A 22754-nucleotide genomic window follows, 5' to 3' on the forward strand; every position below is an offset into this window, starting at 1 on the left:
TTTTCATAAAAATTTATAATAGCCTTCCTCTTACATTGTATACAAAATATTTACTCTACTGAATAAATAAAACATGAACATCTTGCGGACAATATATGATCTCAAAAGAAAAAACAGCATCCATACATCCCTCCCTAACCTAGAGATTCACAATAGTCTCACATTAAAAGACATTCTCCCTTCTCTCCCCTGCTCCCCACCTCAACTCTCAAAACCCCCATCTCACAAAAGGAAAGGAGAGGCACAGCACGATTCCCCCGTGAGAAGAAAGCAGAAGTGCACCTATTACCTGAAACAGAAAAGCTCATGGTAACGGCCTCTGAAGAGCTTGTACCGATACCTGCAAGTTGGACAGTATAATCAAGTCCTAGAGAGATTTCTATGTTCACACAGGTTTTATCAGTAACGGCATGTAAGGGATGCGCTTACCTTTACTAGAACATGCTTGTGTCCCTTGCTGGTCTATATGTGATCCCGACACAGAGAAGCTGTTCTTAGCAGAAGCACGCCAGGTTAGCCAGAAAGGACAATCTTACAAAGAAAGGAGTTTCTCAACAGATGCTCTGGAAAATGCCTCTCCTGTCAGCCCCAGTGACAGCCTGAACTAGGAAGAAAGGCTTTTGGTAATAACAGAGCACGTGGACAGGGCCATTGCAGTGACAGCAAATGCAACATCCCTTACGGGTTTGGGGAAGGCAGCTGCTGACAGCCCCAGCTCAAGACCCGAGCTCAGACTTCACAGCCAGCTCTTGCGACGTGGCTGGGATTATGCTGGCGTGAGGTTGCAAGCATGAAGGGTCATGAAGTGCTTTATGGACAGGGCAAGACCGCAACGAGGGGCACGCTCCCACCCACTCCCAGGGCAGAGCCAGCCCAATTCCAGCCAGTGTCCCATACCAGCCCCTCACATTGCTACAAACCTGTTTCCCCTGAACCCCCTCTTCCTTCTGCTCCCTTGTCCTGATCTCTCTCCGTTCTCCTCTGAGACTGCTGCCTTGTCTTCCCTCCCCGCTGAACTCTTACACAGAAAGCTGCTCCCCTTGTCCCCCGACTGCCCACCACCCACCCAGGACCGGACTGCGCGTGGCAGTTTCCTACACCCCTCCTCTCCTTCTGCAAACAGCCAAGCTCTTAGGGCACACGGCCCAAATCTGTTTGGGCTTGAACTCCCACGGGGGACAGGGTTAGTGAAGACAGAGTTGGGTCTTGGCAAGCACTCCTTCCTGTACCCATCTGCCCACTATGTCAGTAGCTGGCAGAGGGCCCAGCAGACTTCTCCTGGTGTAATAGGAGGGTAAGAAGGAAAGGAGCAATTACTGAATTTGCTGCGTTTCACTCCAGCTGGAGAACTGGGAAGAAGGGTGCCAGAGGGAGGGGAGAAATCAAAGAGTCTTTTGGTGGATAATCAAGTAGCTCTTCTCATACTTGCTGAATTGGCTAAAACAAGAGCAGTGCAGTCAGAGGACAAGTGGATAAGGAGCCCCTGGTTCAGAATGGATCATGTCTCTCCAGCTGGAACGGAGAATGAGCTCTGTTATCAATCTAGTCACAGGTCAGGCCAAAGCAAGATGACGGGCACCCGTCTGGGATGCAGCAGCAAAGAGCAAGAGCAGCTGGCTGCAGAGTCACAAGTTCAGCCGCTCAGCGGTCTTTTCTGAACATAAATGAAGTAAATGCAGGCACCTCCCCGGAAGCATATCTGAATTATGAGAAAACTGGACAAACCCAGCCTGCCCTCTCCTAGGACCAGTGAGATCAGAGCCAAATCTGGATGCAGACACCAGACTTACCGAGGAGATCTGGGTGCCAAGTCCGTGACCCAGTGCAACGAAGGGGCTGGGAGAAGAGGGAGGCCGAAGGCATGCTTGATCTGTCAATGAAGGACAGGTCCGAGACCTGACCTTCACTGACTAATCCCAAGTCCTCCAGATCAGTCAAGACACAGAGCCTGCTGCACGTGCCGTGAGCCCAAACCTACTCCTGTCCACCAGCTACAGCCAGGCTACAGCTGCGCCAAAGCCACCTCAGGGATGGAGGGCAGGTCCGTCGGCGAATCTGGCAGGCTTAAGTCTTCTCCTCTTGAGGGACAGATCCAAGTTATGGATCAAGAACTGCAACATCTTGCTCTTTCATGTTCCAAACCGAATGACATTATAAAACAGGGCTGTCTCCCCCTCCAGCCTGCTGCTTTTTCAAGGATCACTTTGATGTCTGTAATGAAGCATTCACGGCCTTTATCATCAAACCCGTACACCTTAAGTTTGGTGTGGAAGTACTCTTTAGGCACTTAAACAAATGGCTCAATTATCAAAAGCACTTAGCATGGTAGCAGCCTCCATGTGTGAAGGTTCCCCACATTTAACATAAGAAAAAATAAAAATAAAGGACACTTCAGCACTCAGGAAGGAGTGCTGAATAAGGAACCTGTTTGAAAAACCTTGGGTCAGAGGTTATTGATTACTAGGAGCATGCATCCAAGAAACACCCCACCTTTGGCAATAACATTTTGCCTCAAAGACCTCCTCCTGAAGCCTGAAGTGGACAGAGATCAGGGTAGGAAGTACAGACAAAAAACCGTTTCCGTAGGTGGTTAAGCAGCGGCCAAATCCATCCCCAAAACTGCTGCATTTCAGCACACAAACCTTGTTGTGGGAAAGGGAGGCTGGTAGGCATATAATTTGAGAAGAAATAAAACAAAAACAGTCACCCTTTACGGGAAAGAAATGTTTAAAAAACTTAGGAGAAGCCCTCTCAGGACCCGTCTGCAGACAGCAGGGGAGTGACCTTGCTTCCACGCCAACGAATAGTCTGACAAGACCTTGGAAAAACAGCAACATTTTGCCCTTCAGCCGAACCTCACGAGTGCATCTCACTGCCCACGCACCTCCGCAGAAAATTAGTCACAAACACTTTGTTTAGACCAGCCAAAGTTAAGGACTGTTGAACTTCTGCATACTCACAGCCTAGCCTCCAAAGGACCAATTCATGCTTTCCTCTATGCATTGTAGGCAGAGTTTGGATCATTTCAAGTCTAAGTGCTGACTGTGGGCCAGGACCTTGTCTCCTACTTGGTGTACGGGTAGTCTTCGAGTGGCAGGAATCTGCCACCAGCAGAATTATTCCAGCTGGTCCACTTGTATCAGGAATGGGACTGGCCAGAAGGACACAGAGCTGGAGCCACTCTTCTGCCAGTGGAAGATGACTCACACCTGGGAGCTACACCACCTGAACAACCCAGGAGCATTTGGTATCAGTGCTATGGGAGCAAGAGGCACTTTGCCTTACTCTAACAGGTAACTGTGTTTATGCTGTGCCTCAGTAAGAATCTCGACTCCTGTCTGGAAATAAAATAAAATAAATTTAAAAAATCCCAAACAAGTATAAGATAGTAAATACGTAATCTGGATCAGCAAACCACAGGCACAAACAGCATCAAGAGTTTCTGTCCTGCTCCTTCTTTTGTCCAACACACCAAGAACTGGGCTTACCCTGCTGTAAGAGCTGCCAGAGTGGCTGGAGGCACATTTCATCCCACCTACCTCCTGTTTACGATGTTGTTTCCAGCAACCTCTCTGGGTGTGCTGGCAATGTGTTAACTCAGCCACCGTGCTGGGTACTGGGATGCAGCGTGCTCTGCAAGGTGCACTCCTGACAGCCTGCAAGCACAGCCAAAAGCCTTTCTGTCTGGAAAGAATAGTCTGGTCTAGAAGGTTGCTTTGGGGACACATCTTCGAGGGAAAACAGACGCAGCCAGCGACCAACTCCAGGTACCTGCTACAGCAGTGACTGCTGCTGAGTTCAACTAGCCATCAGCAGACAAGCAATTCCTCCAGCTTCCTCAGGCCTGGTACACTTGTTCTCAGGTCGCCTTCCAGGAGACCTCTCCCTGTTCTACTTCACTGTCACAGGACTAAAAACCCTCTGAGAACAGATCTTCCTTGTGATATGGCAGCATCTTTTAGGGGCCAGGTGTGGAAGAGGCAGAACAGTCTAGATCTGTTAGGGGAGAAAGCAGGTGGCAGTTCTGAGCACTGAGGAGCGAGAGGTCAGAGTTACTGAGAACTGTGTGAGGAAAGCTAAAAACAATCATTTAAAAAAAAAAAAGTTATGAAGTCCTTTCCATCTGATGTAACTGAGCACATAGGTAAAAGATAAGTCACCTTTTGGAATTGGTCCTAATGAAACGTTACTTGTTTTTCCAAAATGAGACATAGTAAATTTTCTCCTAAATGGTTTCTCCCAGTCAGAACAGAGGTGGGAAGGACGGAAGCATGCGTGCATGCATATGCACCCCCTTTGCTCCATGGCCAAACCTTAGCCACCCATCCTTTTTTCCCAAGGAAGTCTCCTCCCAGTGTCCTATTTGCAGAAGTATTGCTCAAGAAGTTGAGTAAAACTACAAGAAGCAGGGGAAGAGGATACAGCTATAACTGGAAAACAGGAGAGCCAACGATTTCCTCCCTCCCCGTACCACTGCCTCTCCTGCTCAGAAACGTGACCCGTTATTAAAGTAAAAGTCCATTTCCTTTCTCTCCCCTGTATAACCCCCTTTGGTGCGGCTGTGCAGTGCTTTCTTTTGCTAAAGGCACCTTTGGAAAGCACTGATGGCCCGAAGCACAATGCCCCGATGCCTCATATTTACACCTGAGATTAGCCCTGTTCCATCCCTCCTGCCCCCAGCCCCAGAACTACCCCCCAGAGCTGCAGCATGGGGAGAGCAGGTGCCACACGAGGCTTCCTACAAGTGGCTGTGGGAACACACACACACATCTTATTTTGCCACGTGCAGGCACCCGCCTGCTGCCCTTGTGCCTTCCGCATCACTCTGAATACTTCGCCATGTCACTCTTATCAAAGACAACTTTGGTTGCAAAGTAAATGGCTACCAGGCCAAAGCCGGCAGCTGACACCATGTAGGCAGTCACTGACTGCGTAAACTGGACGATGGACCCCATGAAGAGGGAGGGGACAACCTGAGAGAGGAGGAAAGCACTGTCCAAAATAGCCAGGTCCAGGCAGATCCCTCGGCCAGGAGCCACCGAATCTGGTTCTCCCACCATCATCATGAGCGAGACGTCGCAGGAGGAGCTGACGCACAGAGCCGAGCCGGCGGCTGGAGGAGAGGAGGAGGAAGAGGAGGAAGAAAAGAGGCTCCCAGCATGTCCATTCTGGTAAGGCAGCTTCTGGCTGGAAAGGTGGCCTTTAGAGAAGGATGATTTCTTGTCCAATCGAGCTGCGTCTTCCTCCTCTTTGCTCTTATATTTATGCAAAAATACCTACGGGAAAGAAGGAGGGCACATGAGAAATGAGTAGGCATGGTGGAGCCCGGCAAGTCAGGTTGGGGGCAGAAGGGCCCCTGTTTTTTGTGCAAGAGAGCAAAACCACTCTGTGCTTTGTATGCATTGGGTCAGGCTGTTAGAGGCGGGGAGTGTCTGCAGTGAGCCTGGCCCACGTGAGATGGCCTCCAGGAGCCAGCCTGGCTTTTCCCGACTGGCACGGGATTCAAAGCAACCCTGACTCACCGGGGGAATCTGGCCAAGTGGTGCCTTTGTTGTGTTGAAGCTCTGGGGCTCAGCAGAGTGCTGCAGCCCAAAGCCAGCCCAGGCTCTGGACCTGGGGACGTTTTGCACTGAGCCATGGGTTGTCACCTCCTCACCGGGTGCCAAGGGAATCCGAGCACCAACTACAGCTGAAATCGGCTGATACAGACTTGCAGGACAGGAGTGAAGGGCTGGAGCCCACTTCGGACATGTCACAGAGCCAGTGCGCTCCAGTGCAAACAGAAGTGTTTATAAAGCGGCTGACCCAAAACCTTCCTGCAGAAGAGCCCAAAGGGCAGACGACAGTTCAGAGCCCTGGATGCATGGCCGCTTCTTAGTATCTGGGATACTTAAAAGTGACACCAGCTGAGATGGCACAGTGCTGGGAACTCAGGAAAGAGCACTTTTCTCAGCTCTGCAACAGACTGTGCATGCATGACCTCAACTGAATTGCTTCATCTGCCTGACCTGAGCCTCCTCACTCAGACTAGAAAAGGGGGGCAGGGGGAAGAAAAATCTTTTTCTTCTCACCCTTTTTTGCCTTGCTCTGCTCAAGCTGTGAGATCTCTGGGGCATGGCTCACTCCAGCAGTATTCACACAGAGTATTTGGATCAAAAAGCTTTCCACGTTAACGCCAACAAATAATGGGCAGTCATGTGCAGACAGTGAAAACGCTGCAGAGCTCCAGCTTTAAAACTCCAGGGCATTTGCAATTATGCACAACCACTGGTCTGCATGGGGTAAGCAGATAACGAAGCACATGTTAATCCATTATCCGCATGGTGAGATTGAACAAACAAAGAAAATAAAAAGGAAAAAATAGCACCTGTCTGAGAGCAGAGAGCACTGTACCCAGCTGCAGGGCTCAGAGGGGCTTGCCTGAACTATCCTTCCTTTTGCATGAGGGACCCGGACACAGGAACCGCTGGTGCAGGAGTGTGGGCACTGCAGCTCTGTTGCAGGCCATCCCAAAGCTTTCAGCATTCTTGGCACCCACCCAGCTACACCCAGCCCTGCCTCAGCGTATGTCAGCACCAGCCAGTCTCTGTTCGTGCTGCCCCAGGCCATGGCTGCAGATCTGTAGCACAAACAGTTTCAGATTCAAGTGGAGAAGAGAAACCAGATGAGAACTTCACTAAATAGCAATCATCTTCCAACAGCTTTACCTGGGCTCAGCTCAGCTGCTTGCTATACCCTTCAACTCCTCAATTCTGCCTAGGCTCATGAATTTGCGCTTAAACGCATCAATCCAGGACCGTCACTTATCTTATGTGGAGCTTAAAAATCCTCCCACGTGCCTCCTATTGCCATCAGACTTCCAAGCAACTCAAAACCCAGCACAGAAAGGGCATTGTGTGAGCCAAACCAGGATGTCCCCCACAGCTCCAGCCCTTCGTATTTGACACTGATGTTCCCAGAAGCCTGCTCAGCTGCCCTGAAGGCCCATGCCACATCTTCTTGGTTTCTATACTGATCCAGGCTAGGACTTCAGAGATACGAGTTCTGGCAGGGGTGACTGAATACCTAGTGTGGAGAATTAATTTAAATCTAGAGAAAGTGACTTAAACACATACTCACAGGAATGAGCTTAGTGAGAACTTATGCTTTAAAATCGCCCCTTGTAACACAGGATACAACCACCGGAGTCACTGGTGCCTCAATCACAGCTTCATCTCCCTCTATAGCGGATGGGGAGTGGCGGGAATGAGGAACCTAGCTCTCCCTAACCTCCTGCAGAAGGTGTGAATGCCCACCATGCATCTCACCTCTACCAAGCTTTCAGGCGCTGTTAGAACATGCGGATCTTTTCCTCCTGTTCTAGACGAGGTTTAGTGGCCATGCGAAGATGAGAGGGCATGCAGGAGAACAGAGCGACTTACACAGCCTGTGCAAAGCAAGGAGCTCCAGCTGAGGTGGCCTTGCAGGCTTTCGCCAAGGATCCCGCACAGGGTGGAAGCAACAGCCACTTTGGATGCCCCTTCTGCTGATTCGCTTCGGGAGGAGTGTTTAAAGTTAAAAAAAAGTAAAAAAAGAGAGGGAAAAGAGGAAGCAGGAAGGAGGGGAGGCAAACAAAAATGATGACAGATTTCAATAGTAAGAAAAAAGAAGAGAACAGAAATGGGGAAGACGGAGAATTTTCTGCAAAAGGCATTTTAGGGACTACTTCTTGTGGGGTCTCCCTGCAGCCTGCTGCAAAGTAGTTGGTAAAGGAAGGAGGAACTTTCAAGTTAGGGCAACAGAGAGACCAAACCCAGCTATATCCCACACCTCATTGTACTAAGTGTTTCCCCGTCAAGCCTTTGGCAAACAGTTGGGCATGTGGCTTTCACATTCCCAGCCTGTGGAGTTTGGTTTTCATTCTGTTGATATTATGTCCATGGGAGATCCCAGCCAAACTGAAGTTTTTGCAAAGCAGAACACTCCCTCGTACCCCTATTTTGACAGGGTGCCTGGTGCAAATTGGGATGGGTTGGTCAGAAATATTTGTTCAATGTGAACATCTGGATGCCTGTGGTAAAAACTCCTACTTATTTCACTGCACAGTGAACCGCCTGCCATTGGGATGAAAGAGCTGCTCTCAAACCACAAATTAATTTTGCATTTGCAGCACAAGAGAAACTCCTATTAATCCAGTGTGCAACTCAGGAACCTCCTAGGACTTCTCCACAAGGATAACATCTGTGGGACAGGATTACTAGCTTTTGTGTTGGTGTCAAAAGTTTCACAACGTTTATTTTTCTTGGAGCTAGGGGAATAGGAAGAACCTCAGTTTTCATTTTACTGATCTTCATGCTATGGACAACAATTGGAAAGCAGGACCTCTAAGGGCTGAAAATTCTTGAGTTTTTTAGCACCTCAGGTTGCCAGTGCTGCAGATGTGACTTGGTTGCAGAACGCACACAGGTATAACTAACCTGCACCAGTTTCCCTAAAAATATGCAGAACACAGAGGAACATAGGACATCCCTTTTCATACACCAATCCTAGCTGATTTCTCCCATCTTACCCACTTCCCACTTTTTAAAATTGCATAATGCTTGTTGTGAGCACGGGATGCCTAAGGAAGGAGATGCTAAACTCTCTTATCTCCTCCATCTCAGATGAATCTTCAGAGAAGACACAGCCTGGAGACTAGAGGCACATGTGGAAAACCTTTGCACACAGGCACGTGTTTCTCTGAACTGACTGTACCAGCCACCAGTGGCGAAAGAGTCTGGCCAAGCTGTCCTCACAGCTCCCTGTCACATTGCCCTCTGCAGCAGATCCCTACCTGTTTTTCGTGATGATACAGTGATGCCAGTGTGTATGGCAGGATCTGGAGTGCAGAGAAGGTGAAGCCCGTCAGAGCAGCTGAGATGGTAACAACGATGACACTGTGGGAAAGGCACATGACGAAGGCAGCCATGGGGAAGAACACCACGCTGGCCAGGTAGACCGCCCGCGTCCCAAACTGCTTCACCATCCGGTCCATGATTGTCGAAAAGAAGATGGATGTGACGCATTGCAGGAAGAGGCCCAAACTACCCATCCGGACACCTGCAGGTAAGCAGAGGTGGTGACAGACACTGCCCTGACTGCACCCAGGCTTCACACAGCCAAAAGCCTTTGGGCTTACTTCCTTCTCCTTCAGTGCCCAACTGAGTGCAGTCCACGTGGAGAGTGGCACAGCCGCAAACAGCCCTGACAACCACGTGGCTGGGTCAGGAAGCAGAGCAGCATCACCTGACATATCCCAGGGGTGCACCAGCCAGACTGCAGCTCCCACCCTCCACCAGCAGCCGTTATTTCCTACATGTGCTCCTGGGCACCCTGGTCTAACCAGAGGGGCAATGGGAGATAGGAATCCAAATGCCGTTCTTGTCTTTGGAAGTTGTTGTTTGCACCTTCCTACTCTTGACCCAGGATCTGTCACCTGCTCATGAACCAGGATCTGTTATTATCTGATGCCAAAACCAGCAACAGAACAAAAGGAACAAAGAATTGTGCTTAAGCCAAGGTAAAGTATACAACATCCAGTATCCGGTAGCAAGCCGGACCTTACCCTTTTACAAAGATCTATCAGATTTCAGGGAATTAAAACCATTAACTCTTTGGAGCAAGGATCATTACTCAACACAGGTTTTTATGACAGCTAGCACAATGGAGTCCTGACCTGCTGGAAGCTATACAGTGCAAGTGTTAAATAATAATTAAGCTCCCTCTAAGTTAAACAGACACTCAGTACAAAGAGGCAGTGTACTGCAGAGCTCACGGAGGCAGTGAGTGGAAAACTCTGAGGGCAAGATATACAGCTGGAGGAGGAGGGCCAGGAAGGTGCCTCCAAGAATAAAAGACTTAGATCAGGGAGAGGAAAAGAAGGGCTAGGCAGCGAGTCAAGGCTCTGGCACAACACAGCAGCCAAAACGGGACAGCAGGCAACAACAGTAAGCAGGTAACGGGCTGCAGTGAGCAGTATCCCATGATGTGGACACGGCAGCCACAGATTCCACTGGTGAGCACTATCAGAAAGCACTGGAGAGAGGGGTGAGAACTGGGGAAGCTGCTGGAGGGCTCCCCAGATACAGATGTAGAGATGGAGAGCATCTCACACCGTAGCAAGGAAAGGAAGATGCAGCAAAGCCCACCTCACTGCTTCTGAGCTTGTCCTGGCTTTGCAACCCCTGCTCTCCAAGAGATGGGGAGCACCATCAACCCTCATTTAAAAAGGAGGGAAGAGCTGTGAAAGGATCTGGCAGTGGCAACCACAGCTTGCAGACAGAGCTGGATACGTCCTGTTCAGCATGCAACCTGCCAGACCGTTCTGCCACTTAACAATTCAGCCCCAGGCCAGGGCTGCACTGCCAGACCTAGTTCTGTGCTGGATAGGTTGGAGAACAAAGAGGCGTCTCCCTATTTTGTCCACTGTGCAACGCTCTGGGGGCCACGGGGGAATTTTTTTTCCTGACCCACCTGCAGAAAGTCTAGTTTCCTGTAACTTTTTTTGCATTACTAGCAGAGCCGAGCCCATTCCTGGCTCCCACTAAACGCTCCTGTCCTAGGGAACAGGTGCTGCAGCCTCAGAGCAGCTGGTTCACTTCTCACCTTCATCGTAGTGGCGTCTGGCATCTGTGCCTGGCTTGGCTCTGGGGACACCGTGGTACAGTCCTTCCCCAACAAAGTCTGTGTAGAACAGCATGAAAGTCATGAGTGCCATCCAGCTGCAGAGCTCGGCCACGAACAGGCGCCGGATGACCTTGGGGATGCGGCAGTAGAGGCTGTGAAGCCGTGGCACCAGTGTGCAGAGGTTTCTCAGGGCCTGCATCATGTGCCTGGCCTGCAGGAGACATGAGCTCCTGGAGAGCTGGCAAGAGCAGCAGGCAGGAGGTGAGGGCTTAGGGGGAGCGTCCTTCAGCGCTGGGCCATCCAGAACATCTGTCTGGATGGCTGCCTCCTCTGTCACAAAGATCGTGGCCAGCACACAGCCGAGGAAGATGACAGCAAGGAGGCTGAAGAGGCACGTCTCCTGCCCTCCCAAGTACGGGGCCAGAAAGCTGCCGCCCCAGTCAATGGCTGGGAGCAGGTAGCCAATGCAGCCCCCCAAGCTGATCATGAAGGCATACAAGGAGAAGGCTTGGCGGCAGTTGTCTGGCTCCTGGAAGAGGTCTGAGAGCAGGGCCTCCAGCGGCGTGAAGCAGACCTGGCCGCAGAAATCCAGTAACCCGATGCCCAGGATGAGGAAGGCAATCTCCAGCGGGCGAGTGTTGAGGGCAAACAGGCTGGCCAGGCTGCTGGCATGTGGGATCACGAAGAGGCTCAGCAGGACTCCCAAGCAAAGCATCCAGATGAAAGGTCGTCTTCGACCATAGCTGCTGTGCCAGTGATCGCTGGCGGATCCAATCAGCGGGACAAAAACCAAGCCAAGGACAGGTCCTATCCCTGGAAAAGAGAAAGAGGTGGTGTTAGGGGGACAGATCTGGAGGACACTGGCCTGCGTGCACTGTAACAAAAGCGTGGGATGTTTCAGGAACTCAGTAAGCTTCACTGGGTCACAGCCCCCTCCTCCAAACACAAGGCTGCCCTTGATATAACAGTAGCCCTGCAACCACCCCGTAGAGACAAGCCTCCATGCCCTTATGTGCCCCTGCCCTCCAGACTCCAAGAGGAAACAAGCACCTCAAAGACGAGAGAAAAACCACCTACCCAAAACCATGGTCATGAACTTCTCCTCCACACCCACTTCCAGCAGCAGCGGAGGCACATAGGTTATCCCTGCAGCCAGGCAGACCTCCAGGCCGAACGTCAGGGAGTTGACCAGCAGGAGCTGGGTCTTGCGGTTGTGGAAGAGCATGCTGCCCCAGGCTCGCTGAGCCATGCTGCCCGACACCCCTTACTGACAGAGGGCTGCGGCGCTCCGGCTGCGGCACTCCCAGGGATGCCCCACAGGCAAGGTCTGGAGCTTCCCTTCCTGGTCTGCTGGACAGATGCTGCCTCCCATTTTTAGCAACGGTGAATGAAACGTCTTTTCCTCTTCCTCTTATTGCAAGATGTGGCCCCAGCAATGTCGAGTCCGGGCGTGGGCAGGCAGGGATCCCACTCCAGGCTTCCCCTTCTGCTCACATGCTGTGGTCTGAGAGAAGCAGAGCTTGTTAGACACAGCGGGGTCCAGGGCTGGGGAAAGGGCTAAAACCAGGTACCACACAGACACGTCATCGCTGAGACAGTCCCCATCCCAACAGGCTTGCAGGCACAGGAGGATGAAGAGAGGACAGCAGGGTTAAAAGACACAAACTGCATTGGTGCCAGGTTTCTCTTCAAGGGCTTGTGAGACAGGCACCTGTCAGACATGGTTTGGGAAAATCCAATCCCGCCTTCGGGCTAAGGGAGGTCTAATGACCTCTCGGTGTCCTGTCCAGCCTCATCTTATAGATGGGCAGTTGTAGCACAGAGACAGAGGATTTCGTGTCCGCTCTCCCAGTGAAATCAATTAAGAGTCCCCTTCGAGGACCAGGGCTGCAGGCACTCGCCTGCAGTCACTCGGGGTCATCTCTAGAGACTCACGCCACTGCCTAATGACCAGGGCATCCTCCATGCTGCTCCGCAGGCTCCCAGGGCAGCAGTTTCACCCAAATCCTATCTCCAGCCCCTGAGACAGGGCACAGAGAACAGATGGTGCCTCCATGGAGTTTCACAAACAAACCTGACCCACTTTAGCCTCATCTAACAGTGAATGGCAATTACCTTACTCATTAGTCTGAGTCATTTATTTGCCCTGTAACATGCTCCCTCTCTCCAGCCTTCTTCAGAGGGGAGAGGCCACCAGACCAGGACAGGGGCTAAGCAGCTAAGGCAAGAGTAAGCAGATGCCTCTTAGTAACCTGTTACGAGCCTGCCACTATGTCAATCTACAAATGTAAGAAATCCTGCAAGGTTACTAGCATCTAGGCTAGTCTACCAAACTGCTGTTTTCCAACAGCATCTCGGGAAGATGGTCTGTAGTTATGCTGGGAAAGGTAGAATGGGTTAGCAAGAAGGGTGACATTAAGCTCCTGCACAGACATCGATTTAGGAGTAAAACAAACTGCAGTCTAATTCTCAGGATTCACACGGTCTAACTTCTCACCCTAAATGAGCCACCACCGAGTTTCTCTGTGGGGACAAGGCACAACAGGTCCCGCTGGCCTGAATGTGCTTCAGCTTATGACCCATTTCTGGACTGTGCAGTGTGCTCCCAATTCGCACAGAAGCTTCTGCCTCCTGTCCCACCGCAGCACAGCCCCCAAGTCCTTTGGATGAAGGAGGCTGAACAGAATGTGAGACACGCAGGCGGAGGAGTTTATCTCCGCTTGCTCCCTCCCTGGCTGCGAGGAAGCTGTAACTGCGTACCTGCCTGCCTGCACACCCCCTCCACTGGTACAGAGTTTCCCTTACTTAGCTGCGGAGAGTGAACCCATCAGAAGCAGCGAGGTGAAAATCCAGTTTTGCAGCCCACTCCCCCTCTAAATTCTTCGCCCCCATTAAAGGGGAGAGGAAAAGACTCCTACAGGGAACATCTCCAGGCCAACACTGGCCTTCCTCCTCAGCAGCTGAGGCAACCAGTGCTGGAGGCCATGCCTGGCGGAGCGGGTCAGACCTCGCAGAGCTGGAACGGCTGCTCGTCAGAGGGCCGAGCGGGATGCAAAGTGTGTACACGGGAGGAGCCGCTGAACCAGCGGCGTGCGGGACCGTCGCCTTTGCCACAGCTACACCGGGCAGAGATAAAACTCCACGTTATCATCAAACATGGTGTTCCCTAACTTCACAGAGCGCATGCATTTGACCTCCATCACGGCACAAGTGTTAGTAGACAGGTACAGTTGGGACAGTTTCGTATTCTCCCTTTTCTCTTTCTTCCCCTCTTGCCATCAGCCAAATAACCCACACGGAGATGACTGGGTGAAGCTGGAAGTGTGGCGATGAGGTTTTTACAAAGACACAAGCATTGCTCTCCACCTCTTGCTGCTGCAGAGAGGCAGCACTCCTGAGCTGAGGAGGTGACGGGCTGCCAACTACACACAATAAGTACTGATTATTTTCCTTCCAAGATCCCTCACCTTCCCCCTCCACACTCGCTTAGACCTCGACTGTCAGAAAAGATATCTCCTTTTAACAACTGTGAACATTTAAATGACTTGCCCAAGGTCAAATAGCAAGCTAACGGCAGAGGGGGAACAGCAACAGTTTTCCTTTTATCACTAGACATGGCTTCAAAGGAATACTCGGAGGCCCCAGATATGCTCAGCATTACTTCAGATGCACTCTATCTGCAAGGAAGCGATTGGGGGCAGCAACCACCTTTCTTAGATGTGGGCTAGACACAGGATGTCTCAGCCTTGTTCGTTTATGATGGGTGCCCAGCTGGCTGACAGCCTTGGGACAGGAATTCAAGCTGCAGCCCTCCAGCTCCAGCAGCCAAACCTTGGTCCTGTTAGCTAGAGGAAGCACACTCACAAGCCAAAATTCACTGAGCCACAATCACTCTGAGCTAGACCTGGGAGGGAGATGTAATGTCCACTGTTTGCTGTACTCCAGGGTCTGGAGGACTTACAGAGGGGACTTATCCCAAGGTAAACCCCAAACATTAAGAAAAAGATGTCTCACACACTGCACACAGGAAAAAACCTGTTTCCTTTCCTTTTATCACAGTGACATCTCTAGCAGTGATTCACTAGCACTGGGGAGGAAGCAGGAATCTGTCCATCTCCCTGACTGCCTGAGAATTTCAAGTTGAGGCAGAGAGACTGAATTTCTTATTGGCAGGTAAGATCTGTCTCTTCCCGCCCGCCCCCCCATCCTCAGAGGGCTTTAACGAAAAAATAAATCCCAGTGTGCCCGGGGGCAATACCCATGCACAGCCAGAGATGAGAAGCTGTCAAAAGCAACCAGGTTGTAGACACAGTTGCAACAGATAATGAAGCCTTTTCTGTTTAAATTGCATTTTGTCCCAATACCCATCAATTCCTTTTTTTATTTTGTTCACAGAATACAGAAAGATGGATTTGCTTGGCTGGAAAGAAATGCCAGTGCAGACTAGGAAAATCACCTGAACTGTTGATCTGTAAGGATAGGGGCACAGGGACGGAAAAGGAAGATTTGGAAGGCTCACAGGAGCCAGGACGAAAGCCAGCCAGAAGCCAGGACTCACCTCCTCCACGCAGAGCAGTGACAGGTGATCCCTGCGGCTCTGCGGAGCTGGCTCCCCAAAGCCAGCCCAGCCCGGGTACACAGCATTCAGGAAAAGCTACTTAAGTAGTGTGCAGGCAAGCAGAGGTGGAACCGAGCTGCAGGTACACACGCGGGTTTGGTTTCAGGGCCCTCCCTGCCTTCTGATAACACGGAGCGCCGGTGTGTTAATAGCAGCGCAACCACACCTGCGCCCAGGCCCCTCGCCCGAGGTGCAGAGCAAACGCGGGCTGCAGGCACCAGCCCTGCGAACCCACCGTCCGCTGCCCCAAACCAGCCCAGAAGGAAACTCCAGGTCTGGACTCACGCCTGAGCCTTGCCCAAAGCTCTGACCTGGTGTTAACTTTGTCACCTTCCCTTGCTGGTCTGCTGGTACTTCACAAATAGCCAGCAGAGAGAGATTTAGTACATGGGATTATTATTTTCTTTTTGAAGACAATGAGATGTTCCCTGCAGTTTAGCAGGTAACAGTCTGGCTTTAAATAACAGTCCCCAGCAAGACCAAACATTTCATTTAAACCGTTAATCTCTTCTAGGACAATTTATCTGGCAGACTATGCAGGAGGACTGGTTTGAGCCTGGTGCTCTATAACTTTGTCCTGACATGGACGGAATCACTTAGGCAAATGATCTCCTAGCTGGAAGATCCTGGTCTAACAGCAGCAGTTACACATCACACCCAAGTGAGCTGGCAACAGCCTGTCCAGCCCAGTGGGATCTGGCATTTTGTGATGGGGAGACCTTTCACAGTCAGAAGGGGGGTGGCTGGTCCAAAAAGCTGCATGACAGCAGGCACTTCTTGCCCTCTGGCTTCAGTTTCCCCAAACTTCTACAACAGAGGCAGCATTTGTCCTTCCCTACGAGCACAATGCCAAGAACCTTGACAAGGACAACAGCCAGCCCCCCAAAAAAGGGGCATACCAGCCCTTCTGTGTAAGGTTTCCTGCACACAGAAGCAGAAGGGAGCCACATGTGGGTCTTGTTCACAGCTGCTCACCGAGCTGTCGTGCCATGGGGACATCATCTGCTGCTGAGCATTAAGGCTCTTCCTCTCCCTCCCCAAGGAGAAGTAAAGCATCTTTAAACCCAGCATTTCTGTTTTAGTTTTAAGCTTGCAAACCAAACTTTTCCTTTCCTTTCTCTGCAGAGAAACAACAGATCAACTCGGAGAGGCTGGTTCACCTGGCAGCCAGGTAGGAGGGCGGGTCCCCGGGGCAGGAGCAAAGCAGCACGCTGCCGGACAAAGGCAACCCGGAGAGGGCTCTCTGCCACCCCCTTGGACAGAGGAGCCTTCTCAGCAATGGCAACCAAAGCAGAAAGGATTGCAGCTCCTGCAGTCCTGGTGTCTCCTGCCCCCTCTCTCCTCTCCTGCTTAAGCATCCAGAAGGACAGGGAGGAAGCCAGGCAGTCTGCCTCTGCGGAGTGCAACTCACCTAGCAGCACTAGCAGGGAGCAAGAAGGGAAAGGGATGAAGCCAAAGTGGCTTCCGAGAGTCCATTTTTCTAAAGGCAGTGGGCCAGCAGATCGGATTCATGCATTTCCCCTACTCAGAATTTGTTCCCTGCTCATGTGCTACCGAAAAAGTTTTGACAGATATCCTCCTGTGCTCGATGTGGTACAGGGACGTAGCAAGGCCCTGGCTGAGGAAACCCACGATCCGAACTTGAGAAAAGCACCAGCAGGTGCACAGACAGGCACACGGAAATAGGGCTGAATTTACTGGTGATGTCAGATGTACGGACTCATTTACATGAAGCAACACCATCGCCAGTAGAAGTTCACTTCCCACTTCCCTTCTCGCAGCCAGCACAGACGTTGCTTTGTGTGCCCTCGCTAACGAACTTTGAACCACACCTTGTGCTTTTAGAAGAAACAAACCCCGAGACACCTGAGGAAAGCAGACTACGTGCAGGGCACTGAGGGACACGCATGAGCAAAGACTGAAAGAAGTCTCTCCTCCTCCCAATCTCCTCAGATCTTTCCAACATAGGACCTTACAAGTAACGTCATCTAAACAGTGCTTTGACAGGATGTTTTAAAAATAAAATTTGGGTGTAGTTATGTGGCAGAGAAAAACTCATTTATTCCTCAGAAGAATCCATATCCTGCCAGTCCATAATCCTTCCAGTCTCTCACATGGATGCAGAAGGGACAAGAGATGTTATTAAATGTGGTAGCAGCCTCTCTGATTTATGACAGTTGTACACCTACCCCGCTGTTCAACAAACAGCCACGGTAACGATCAGACAACAGAGAATTAGATTCATCAACTATTTGTGATCTGTCAGGGCTCTGTAATAACCTGAGCCCTGTCTTATATGGGAAAAAATTACCCCAGAAAAGCCTTTGCCTTAGCAAAGGAAAAGGAAAAGCCTTAGCTTTTTGGAGAAGCATCCGAGGCAGCTGGTACCGGCCAGTGCTGGAGGCAGGAGATGGTGCTGTGCGGGGAGCTCAGGCAGGGGCTGCTCCAGTCCAGCAGTTCCCAGGTGATTCGGACCCGCACCTTCCCTCCCCGCGGCACGGCAGGTTTGATGCAGAAACCTATTCCCAACGGGCAGCAGAGAGAGAGGAGGGCGAAGGGTATTGCTAGCCATTGGGTTTCCATTCATAACCACAACGTTACGTTTCCAACCTTCCGAGGGACTCTTTATGAACGTTATTAATTCCCCCCTCCCTGGAAGCCCTTTGGAAGAAAGGGTGGGAGACAGCACAAGAGCGAGTGCTTAGGGAAGGGCTGTTCATACAGTGCCAGATCCTTTCACAGCTATCAGTGTCCATTCACTGCAGCTGAATGTGAAATACACCATGGAGAATAGCTCTGGCAGGCTTGCAGGGGATGAAATGGAAAACTCACCTGACCTCTCCTGACCCTCTCCCCTTCCCCCTCCCCTCCCAAATCTCCTTGACCCCATTCACAGCGTGGGGAGAGGGGAGTGGTCATTAAGCAGGGATGGGAGAACGCGATTTATTTAGTCTCTCTGAATTAACTCTGCGTTTCCTTTGAGCTCAGGGGCTCCATTATATCGGCCTCGGCAGCTCGGCTTAGGGAAGGAGCAGCAGTGGGTGGAAATCCCCTTAGATGAGAACAAGGAAGACCCGGGTGCCCCAGCCCATTTGAAATTCCCTTCCTCATCCCACAGCGCAGCGTCCAGCAACCCAGACACCAGGATATATTAATCCAGAACAAATGCTAGATGCTACAGATGCATCCAGAGTTACGGGAAGGGGCAGTTCCCCATGACAGCTCAGAAGACCTTCCACGCAGTTTGATTCAAAGGGAGACATTTGAATTTGTTGGACTGGAGGTCGGTTCTTTCCTGCTATGCTGCAATTGCTTCCTTGCAGCACCTACAACATGATCATCCTGCTTTCGGGGCTATCTAAAAGCCAGAGCTTAGCTCAGGCCCTTTTGTGCTCGCTGCTCTCCTGACGCACAGACGGATCCCCGGCCCAACACGCGCTGAGACTGAAGGCAGTTCACTACCATCTCCATTTTGTGAATTGAAAGTAAGAAGCCAAAGAGGGCCCAAGTTTTAAGCACCTGCAGCTAGGAGCTGATTTTCAGGGGGCCGCATCTCCCGCTTTCCGTGGGCCACTAAACCCGACTGTACCCATTCAGACGCTGAGCAAAGCCCTTGTCTCCCATAACCACCAAGCCGCTCACCTTCCCTGCGGATGGCTGGGACTCGCTGAGATGGAGTTTGAGATGCAATCTCAGGCCCTGCCAGGTTCCTGCTGCCTTGACCACAGCGTGCAACGCATTTCAGAGCTCTCAGGATACATCTGCAACTGCCAGGGAGCAGAGGTGGGGCACGAGCCTTCCCTCTACCTTTGGCCCTCCTAACCTGGGAGGCTGGTCAGTCCTGGCGGTTAGCCTGTTCCAGAGCCAGCCCAAGGGACTGGTTCACGTCTGCAGAAGCTTTGGGAGGCATTTGTTTCTGATATCAGTGGTTCCTTCAGGTAAAGGTGCATCTGTGAGGGCAAGTGACTGTTGAGTGTCTTCCATGTTTTACAGTAAGCAGCAAGGGCACGTGAAACAGGTCACTCTTTGTCCCCCTTTGGTCAACTGAATAAAGCAAAGGCGCCAGGGAAAGCCTACAGACAGCAAGGTAAGATCATAGAATCATAAAGTTTGGAAAAGACCTCTAAGATCATCGAGTCCAACCGTCAACCCAACACCACCATGCCCACTAAATCATGTCCCTAAGTGCCTCATCTACACGTCTTTTAAATACCTCCAGGGATGGTGACTCAACCACTTCCCTGGGCAGCCTGTTCCAAGGCCTGACCACTCTTTCAGTAAAGAAATTTCTCCTAATGTCCAGTCTAAACCTCCCTTGGCACAACTTGAGGCCATTTCCTCTCGTCCTATCGCTGTTACTTGGGAGAAGAGACCGACCCCCACCTCGCTACAACCTCCTTTCAGGCAGTTGTAGAGCGCGATGAGGTCTCCCCTCAGCCTCCTCTTCTCCAGACTAAACAGTCCCAGTTCTCTCAGCCACTCCTCATAAGACTTGTTCTCCAGACCCTTCACCAGCTTCGTTGGATGAGAAGGTCAAAATATTTCTTAAGAATGGGCATTAGGAGAGGATGCTTTCCCAGCCCAGCGATAACAGCACTGTCCTCGCTCTGCCTATCATACACAGAAGATGCTTTACAGGGTGGAGAAAGATCTGTCCTGCTTATCCTTCACACTGCACGTCTCCTTTTGGGAGCTGTGCCAATAGCTCTATGGATGCTTTATCCCCACCCCGCCACATGAACATCAAACAGGCAGCAGGGCAGCCCACAGGCTCCACTGACCTCCTGTCCCACAGCCTGCTTCTTCCTCTGGCCGACAAAGGAATTGCTCCTGGCAGGAGGCTTTCTCCCGGGCTTTGGCTGCCCGAGCTCCCGTGCCTGCCTGTTTGACCGGCAGAAAAGATACAGCAGCAAAGAGTGGCCGGTTCCAGCCCATCCTCCTCCTCCTCCTCCTCCTCCCCTCGCCGTTACAAACAGGAACCGCCTGTCTGACTAACGAGGTCACTGACTCAGTGGAGGCCAGGCTGACACTTTGGGAGCTTGCCGCGCTTCTCAAAGGGACAGACATCAGCCCAGCGCACACCGAGATGCCAGCGGGTGTCATTAACTCTCCTGCAGTTGGCAGGCGTCACTGCCACGTTAACCCAGCGGTCCCAACAGGCTTCAGGCTGCCTGGGAGATCCTGCTGCAGTCCACGCTAGTTGGAGCATGGCCAAGATAAGATGAGGGGGATAGAAGAGGAGCTGGGCGCTGTGCTTTCTGCAGACAAGCAGGGGCCAAGGCTGAAGGGCTGAAACCTTGCCTTGCTGGGCAGCCCCTTGCAGCTCAGCCCCATTTCCATCAGGGACACCGCAGAAGACGACTGCACTGGAGGGCCAAGTTCAGCTGTGATGCGATGAAGGACTGAGTGCCCCAATAAATACCCCATAGCTGAGCTCAGCTGCAGAGGGAGCTTCAGACTGTGCTGAAGGAACCGCAGTGGGACTGCTTGCGCCTGCCAAGGAGGATGGTCTCGCAGCGTTTTACCTGCTCAGGACTGGCATCTAAACACCAAACTTCATTAAGCAGACAGAAGCCTCACATACTCCTAAACACACGCAATGCAACCAAAGAAGCAGCATTTTCAGCCTCTGCTCTCAAGAGCCTCACTCCTTCTGGTCACCCTTTCCTGAGTCGGCGTCAGGTCTGCTGTAAACAACTCAAGACCTCCAGACAAGGTTGGCTGGCTCTACATCAGAGCTACAGCTTTGTTTTGCTACTGCATGACCCAAGCTCTTGCTTTTATTCATGAGAGGAGCCCCTGTTTTGGAGCGCGAGGGGAAATGAGAGACGATCTGGTTCTGCTTTTCACTTGAACTCATTTTTGGTGTTTAAATACTGTGCCCATCACCCTGGCATTTGGTCTGAGTCAGCCTCTCCCCAACCCCCTCTTCTTTTTTTATTATTTTTAGCAGAAGAATAAAAATGTAAATTGAACTGGAAAGGGTAAAAATAAGCCCCCTCCAGGTGCCCCCCTTCTCTGCAGCGTGGTAACTAACGGGCACAGATTATATCCGGCACCACATGACCAGGGCCCGTATTTATATGTCAGTGTGTAAAACCTACCCTGCTGAGCCGCCTTTTCTCTGCCTGAGGCTGGGGGCTTCTGCTATGCGTCTAGTCAAACAGGCCCACAAAGGGGATTAAGGAGAGCCCCTCAGCCCCGCAGAGTAATCCATCAAATTATCCCTTGTTGGCGTTGCTGTCCTCTTCAGAAGAAGAAAAAAAAAAAAAAAGCAAGCCCTCCAAAGGCTTTTAAAGGCACTGAAATTACACTTGAGCCTGAAACACTCCACCCAGCTGCTGTAGCCCACAGCACAATGGGCTGGTTGTAAAGGGAATACCGGGAAGCGAGGGGCGAGGAAAAAGAGACGGACACTGTTAGAAAGGGCAGCAGCCTCCCCATGTCTGAAACTCCAACAGGTGGCTCAGACCCCCCCGCTCCCGGGACCCCGCCGCAGAGCCGGCCCCGATAACGCCGGGCTGCACCTCCCGCCCACCCGCGCTCCCCTCGGAGGGAGGCTCTGGGACGCGTTTGCTGTGCCCGGAGGGACCCGTGGACACGTCCTCATCAGAGGCCAGGCTCGCGAAGGCAGAGTCTGCACCCAGCCACGGAGGAGCGCCTGACCCTCTCCTGCCGGGGATCAGGGCTGGGGTCCGGCAGTGCCCCCGACCACAGGCTCCAGCACTGTCACCCCATGCTACCTACACAGTCCCCGGAGCCCTGCAGCCAGACAGTCCTTCAAAACCCCCGCAGAACACCTAACACAGACAACAGGCTTGTCTAAGGCTCACGGCATCTTCACCAGTGCCCCCACAGGCACAGCAAAGCCAAAGAAAGACCACACTCACCAAAACTCTGTGACTGTTTACTTCGACATTGAACTCGTATTTTCTTCCACTGCAGCTACCTAAATTGCACATGAACTTTTGTGCTGGTCATCACTGCCCTATTCTGAGGTATGAAGTCCTCTGTCCACCAGCCCTGCCTAAGCAAGCACATGGGATTTCATAGGTTTGCATCACTGTAATCCTCCTTAGGGAGAAATGATCACCGGGAGTGAAACAGGGAAAGCGGAGAGTAAAGCACTTATCCCGACAAACTGGAAGCAGCAAAGAGAAGAGCAAACCAGTTCTGGTGGAAGGCTATTACGGCGTACAGAGAACACATGGCTGTCCCACTGCATGCTACACAGGTCACCTTAGCACTGAAAACAGTGACATACAACTTCTGAGTTTTAATCACTAGTGCTGAGTAGAAAGAGAATAATTTCCCCATCTGTTACAGAGAAGAGATGGGAAGGCAGAAACCCTAGCTGCTTTATTGTGTCCGCTCTGCAATGCCTGTCCACAGGGCTGGGACAATGGGAAGTGAAATTGGAACTTCTTGTTTCCAACCAAGGCACAAATGCTGCGTAACGGGACATCTGACTCCTCAGCCGTACTTCGGCTCC

General features: G+C 51.5%; 1 protein-coding gene across 1 annotated transcript in view; it reads right to left on the reverse strand.

Annotated features, from left to right (window-relative positions):
- Nucleotides 1–4820: 4820 nt before the first annotated feature.
- The window catches only part of SLC45A3 (solute carrier family 45 member 3), a 37449-nt gene continuing 19515 nt past the window's right edge, over nt 4821–22754 (reverse strand). Inside the window, exons 5-8 of the mRNA XM_075174261.1 lie at nt 11722–12148; nt 10624–11457; nt 8813–9078; nt 4821–5276 (exon numbers count right to left, since the gene is read on the reverse strand). Of these exons, the coding sequence (XP_075030362.1) occupies nt 4821–5276; nt 8813–9078; nt 10624–11457; nt 11722–11893 (1728 nt within the window). The 5' untranslated portion in view covers nt 11894–12148. The remainder of the gene's footprint in view (nt 5277–8812; nt 9079–10623; nt 11458–11721; nt 12149–22754) is intronic.

The sequence above is a fragment of the Calonectris borealis genome, chromosome 26, assembly GCF_964195595.1.
Source record: "Calonectris borealis chromosome 26, bCalBor7.hap1.2, whole genome shotgun sequence".
Classification (NCBI taxonomy): Eukaryota; Metazoa; Chordata; class Aves; order Procellariiformes; family Procellariidae; genus Calonectris; species Calonectris borealis.